The sequence below is a fragment of the Pelodiscus sinensis genome, chromosome 11 (genome assembly GCF_049634645.1).
Source record: "Pelodiscus sinensis isolate JC-2024 chromosome 11, ASM4963464v1, whole genome shotgun sequence".
NCBI lineage: Eukaryota > Metazoa > Chordata > Testudines > Trionychidae > Pelodiscus > Pelodiscus sinensis.
Genome location: NC_134721.1, coordinates 40,907,278 through 40,913,277, shown reverse-complemented (window position 1 = coordinate 40,913,277; position 6,000 = coordinate 40,907,278). Strand labels below are relative to the sequence as shown.

Below are 6,000 nucleotides of genomic sequence, written 5' to 3'. Positions count from 1 at the left end.
ATAAGCAATAACTAGTCATCATTTGTGTTATTGCTTCAAATATTACAATTCCTGAAAGTTATTTTTTTAAAGTTTACTAACAGGAAATTCAGCTAAGCTTTGTATTTTTTCCCACAATTCAGTCGAACTAGTGAAGGCAATAGTCTCTTATATGCATGTGTTAGAAAGTTCTTAGTAATGAGATAACAGTATGATAACAGTAGATAAGCAAAAATAAGAGCATGAATGCAAATTTTAGAAAACTATTCTTAGTGTATACCTCTATTGCTACGATAGTACAGCTCTGTCCTCCTTTCTCAGTGTTACTGAGCCCATATTGTCAAACAAATTTGATTAGCTGGTATAACTATTATTACCAAATATGAAACTGTCCATCATATTTCATGTCTTCTGTCCAGTGTTGTACTATTTATTTTAAAGTTCATTCCCAGTTTCGACATACATTTTCAACATGTCTTATAAAGAAATACATTGTAAACCTTTGAAAATTACACACAAATCAAACTCCAACACCTAATTTTTAAGAATAATTACAACATTTTAGAGGTACCTTTTTTACATTTATTCATTAACAAGAAAAGTTGAAAGAAAACCACAAGATTATGATATAAAGTGAAATTAAATCAGAAGTGTTACAAACATCAGCATTACATTTGTTTCCCCCCCCCCCCCCAGGTGTTTTTCTTTATATGGCCTTCATGTGTAATGACCAGCAGGAAATAAATCCAGTGGTTGACTCTAGCCTGTAATCTTTCTTGGATTGTCTGGAAAAAAAAAAGAAAAGGAAAAACAACTCATAAAGAAAACATTCAAACTTTAGACCACCTTTCTCCAATCAACTTAGAATGGGTTGAACCTTATGCCTGCATTGGCTGTCCAGTCACTGCGGCTGTATAAAGGATAAGAGGTTCACCCATATGAACCTGATGATCGCTCTGAGACCTTATTTTGAATAGCATCCTTCATACAAACGGTGTCTCAAAATGCTTGAAAGTTTGCATAAATTAAGCAAACCTATTCTGATTTGGATTCTTGCCACAAATAGAATGCCAGTGATGAAATAAGAATGGGAGGAAAAACAGAGGGTTTTTCATGTTTTTTCCCCTTACAAAACTAACAAAAATGCACATATTTAATGCTGAGGCTTATGTCCATTCATTATACATCTACAAACAACCAATATCCAACAGATTGAAACTCCTCCCAAACTAGGAAAATAAAGGAGGCTTGCAAGATCAACAAATTCAGGCTGTTGCAAACCATTGGATGGATGCTTCTAATGATTCACTTGACATTTGTTTAAGACGACTACTGCAACCAAACACTTTATTAATTCACGAACTGTACTAATTTCCAGCATATTTGCCAGTGATACATCATTTCAAACCGCTAAATCCTTGAGGCATCTCTGATTGTATACAAAATATTAAAACAAAGTAAATCACATAAAGCATATACTCCTTCCCCTCCCATACCCTACTGGTTCGTTTTACCTGTTAACTCTATGCTTTTGTCCATGAACATTAAGAACTCTTTCTTGCTGTCCCAGACTTGCTCCAGGGTTAGTTTCCAAATGTGTGTCGAAGTAAAATTGACCTTAGAGAAAACAGACACAAAAATATTTCAAAATCACATTTATCAGAAAGCTTTTCAAAATGCATATTTTTGTTCATTTAATAAGAACCCCTTGAATGGCTACAGAGCGAGTAGTTGCTTGCCTGAGATAATGTTACCTGTGCAGTCATGTTATTCCAATCAGACGAACTAACAATAAAAGACATATGATAGAAGCTTTCTGGCTTTCTAAGGCCTTTCCCTTGTTTCAGAAGTCATTCTCTTTGGTCCTAGATGCTTATCTAAGATTCTTACTATCACAGGCACAATGCTGCCAACAGATTCATGCTCACACAGAATCCCACTGACTCCTATTTCTACATTTATTTGTTTCCAGTGTTGGGCTATGTCAGATCTTTCTGTATTTAAAAGATTTTTGGACAACTGCTTTAAGGAAACTGCTTTTTTCCTTTTTTATGTCAGGTTGAGATGTCTGGGTATTTTCTGTGGGGCTATGTCTAGACTGCAGGCTTCTTTCGGAAGAAGCTTTTCTGGAAGAGATCTTCCAGAAACAGAAAGAGAGCATCCACACTGCAAAAGCGCATTGAAAAAGTGATCTGCTTTTTCAAAAGATAGCGTCTACACTGAATGGATACTATCTCACATTTCAGCTGTGATTACTATGGATGGAGTGGCCACCAGGGCACCTGTGCTTTTTCCTCTTCTTTCGAAAGAACTCCCTCTTCCCTGTCCACACATGCCTTTTTCTGAAAGAACTCTTACAACTGAGCACTTTGTAGTAGTTCAGGACAGCAATACTGTAAATGCAGGATTCACTGATATGGCGTCCTGACAGGTCTCCTGCTCTGTCAGTGATGATAAACATTTGGCTGTGTGCATTTTTGTATGCTCCCTCAGGATATCATGCCATCTCTTTGAGTCTGTGTGTGTCCGTCCCTCCTCTTGAACGGTCTTAGCAGGTTTTAATATCCCTCTGGGGTCTTGTATTTTAATTTTTTATATATATTTATATTGTATTTTTTTTTAAAATTGTAAGCCGCCTCAAATATTTTAAATAGAGGGACGGAGTAAAATATTTAAAATAAATTAAATAATAAAATCTCTCTGTGGGTAGCTAGCATAACAGACTTTACGAGAGCTCCCAAATACCACAGACTCAGAAAAGATACGAAGGCACCCGAGGCAGGTTTATTGTCGAACAAAGTACATGATGGCCAGATGGCCTCCAAGGACAATGGACACGGCTCAGTCGATAGTATGGATTTCACTACTGCCCCCTAGGCGGCCAAAGAGTTAAGTCGAGGTAACCCAATATTTATAGAGAGAAATGAACAATCTATTATACACACCGCATGTATCATCTTACGCATTAACGACACGTTTGGAACCTCCCCTTGTATTTTCCTCCAAAGCATTCACTACCCATTGTCATGCTTTCACCCTTGCTGTTTCCAGCTATTGTATCATGTACTCAGCTGGGTGTCCCTGTACTGTCCTGATGGAATGTATTTACATGTTCCACGTGTTTTTAGTTCTAGTGCCGACAGATTTGCAGGCAAACATCTGCTTTTGACACGGCCTCTCTCTCATTCATAGTATAACTCTTGCTTACTTTGGATCAAGCACCAAGCTCTTCCTTTCTCCTACATACCTCACACATTAATAATTGTATCCTTTAGGCCCCTGTGATCTAGAGATGTATTATTATCCCCTTTTAACTGGTAGGGGTCTAAGGGACAAAAGCCTAAACCAATGCAGTTATTTACAGATCAACACCAGGTAGCAAAGAAGAATTTAGCCGAGAGAAGTTTAACAACTTGCCCAAATCTGAGGCTGAATTGGAAACTGAACTCAGAGTTCATTTCAATAATTTAATTACAGCACCTTTCTTTATTTCCTAGGCCCTACTACGCTACTTGGATGATACATACCAAGAAGTCCACTGGCTTTGTCAGAAAAAAGGTCAGTATCCATGAAATATAACCCAAGGAAATGATTTGGAGACTTTACAAAAGAAATTTTCATTGTGATGTTCTCAGATGCTGATACTGTCAGACTTCTTTCCTTTTCAACTGTGATCTCCACCCTAGGAAAAAAAGCAATCCTGGTTTTTCTAAGAAAAATGTTAAGATATTTATATAATGCTTGAGTATTTGGTGGTAGTGGTATTATTTGCATGACTGTTATGTGTAGGAGGACTACTCATGGACCAGAACCTGATTTATTGTAGATATGCTGCTACCCTTTGTAATCAGATTCTTTTTTATGCACTGAACTTGAACTGAGGTCACATTTTCTATGCAGCAATAAGTACAGTAATTTGCCTTCCTCTCTCCTCCCGCCGTGCCTTAAAATCACACATCAGCTAATATAGTTTACAGGGAAAAAATGTTAAATTAACAGGATTGTTTGCTAATGAAAATATATTTTTGCCCATGGCAAAAAAATGCTTGGTGAAGAGGAAAAAGAATATTCTTTGTAATGATTATAACATACGTACAAAATATTGTAATCAGCATGGATGAAAATTCAAAGGTCCAGTTCCCCATCAAAACTCTCTTGGCTATTTTACAAGAATAATCTCTCAGAATTTTCAGGACCTGTCTTTCTTCTTGTAGTTAATTAGGAAAATGCAGAGGTCCATCTTTTTTTCTTTTTAAAAAGCCACCAAGAATTCAAGAAACGTAATAAAGGTGAGCCTGACCCACCAGGCCTGCCGAGGGGGGGGGGGGGGGGGGGGGGCGAGAAGCAACTGCTCTGGGGCCCAGTGATACAAAAGGGACTAAAGTTTCTGGCTGCCACCCCTACCGCATTGACATCCGGAGCCCTGGACTCTTTATACCCAGCATGCAATGTGCTCTGGGCAGCAATGAGAGGTGCCTAGGGGAGATGTAGCACTCTCCAGACAGTGCTGAGGGTGGCCTAGCCCCAGTCTTGCCCCTTCCTGGGGCACAGATCAGGGTCCCCTCACCTTGCCCAGGAGTCTGGTGAGGCTGTCAGCCCCACTGGCCTGAACCAAACATCCATAATCTGAAGACGCACAAAACGGAGTGGATTTAAATCCATATTTTTACTTCTTAACTGGCCCCCTGCTATAATGATCCCTAATCCAATACCTCTAAGGGTTCTAAACATTCAGATTTTTGTCTAAATGTTCAGAAACTTAGCACTGCATTGACAGGGTCCATCCTGTGTGTGGAACATAAATCCATACCACTTGTAGGCCTTGCCTAGATAACAAGGACATTCTGATCAGTGCACTTTGCAGCTTTTGTTCTTGTCCACTACTGGTCTATTAGTTAACCAAAGGAGCCAAGAGAAAAGGCTGTCTAAAGTCTCCTTTTGAATTTATATTTTGGTCTGCTGACTAAATCAGTTCATCCATCCAATTATAAAATTTAAAACACTTCTGAAACAGCAGAAATTGTCTAAAATTATAGATACTTCAAAATAATCTGGACAAACTGGAGAAATGGTCTGAGGCAAACAGGATGAAATTCAATAAGGACACATTTAAAGTACTCCACATTGGAAGGAACATTAAGTTTCACACATACAAAATGGGAAGTGATTATCTAGGAAGGAGTTCTGCAGAAAGGAACCTAGGAGTCATGATGGACCACAAGCTAAATAAGAGTCAACAGTATGATACTTTTGGGAAAAAATTAAACCTCATTCTGGGATGTATTAACAGGAGTGTTGTTTAGTCTGGAAAAGAGAAGACAGAGGAGACAGGATAATAGTTTTCAAGTACTTGAAAGAATGTTACAAGGAGGAGGGAGAAACACTCTTCCCCTTTACTCCTGAGGACAGGACAAGATGCAATGGCTATAAATTGTAGCAAGGGAGGTTTAGGTTGGACATTAGGAAAAACTTTCTAATTGCTTAGAGAGGTGGTGGGCTTCCATCATTGGAGATTTTAAAGAGCAGCTTAGACAAATTCCTGTCAGGGATGCTTGGTCCTGTGATGAGTGCAGAGGACTGGACTTGATGACATCTTGAGGTTCTTTCTGGTTCTCTGATTCTCTGATTGTATTTTTACAAAACTATCTGCGCCATTCATTCATCACTGCCAGAGGCCTCAAAATGAGTTAGTATTAAATTTTAGGAATAAAATCTGAGCCTTTTGGAAACCGACTTATTTATGAAAGTGCAATGTACTTTTATGTGTGATCTCTGATTGGGTAAAACACGCCATAAATTTGGTATTAATGAAGGACAATGTAGTAATACAATAAACAGAGAAAAACTTAAAAAACAACAAATACCCTAGCAGCACCTTAAAGGCTAACAAAACATGCAGATGGTATCATGAGCTTTCGTGGGTACAACCCACTTCTTCAGATGAATAGAGTATTAAAAGTCCAGTTCCAAAATAAATAGGGGATGGGCTGGGGAGAAGGAAGGGGGAAAATAGTGAATTAG

At 38.4% G+C, this 6,000-nt stretch overlaps 1 protein-coding gene across 11 annotated transcripts in view; it reads right to left on the bottom strand.

Moving 5' to 3' along the window:
- Nucleotides 1-663: 663 nt before the first annotated feature.
- Nucleotides 664-6,000, bottom strand: part of LOC102453268 (inter-alpha-trypsin inhibitor heavy chain H4) — a 55,071-nt gene continuing 49,734 nt past the window's right edge. For all 11 annotated transcript variants that reach the window (XM_006127582.4, XM_025186975.2, XM_006127583.4 and 8 more), the window contains 3 exons: nt 3,507-3,661; nt 1,494-1,596; nt 664-764 (listed from right to left, as the gene is read on the bottom strand). In XM_006127582.4, the coding sequence (XP_006127644.1) occupies nt 686-764; nt 1,494-1,596; nt 3,507-3,661 (337 nt within the window). In that variant the 3' untranslated portion in view covers nt 664-685. The remainder of the gene's footprint in view (nt 765-1,493; nt 1,597-3,506; nt 3,662-6,000) is intronic.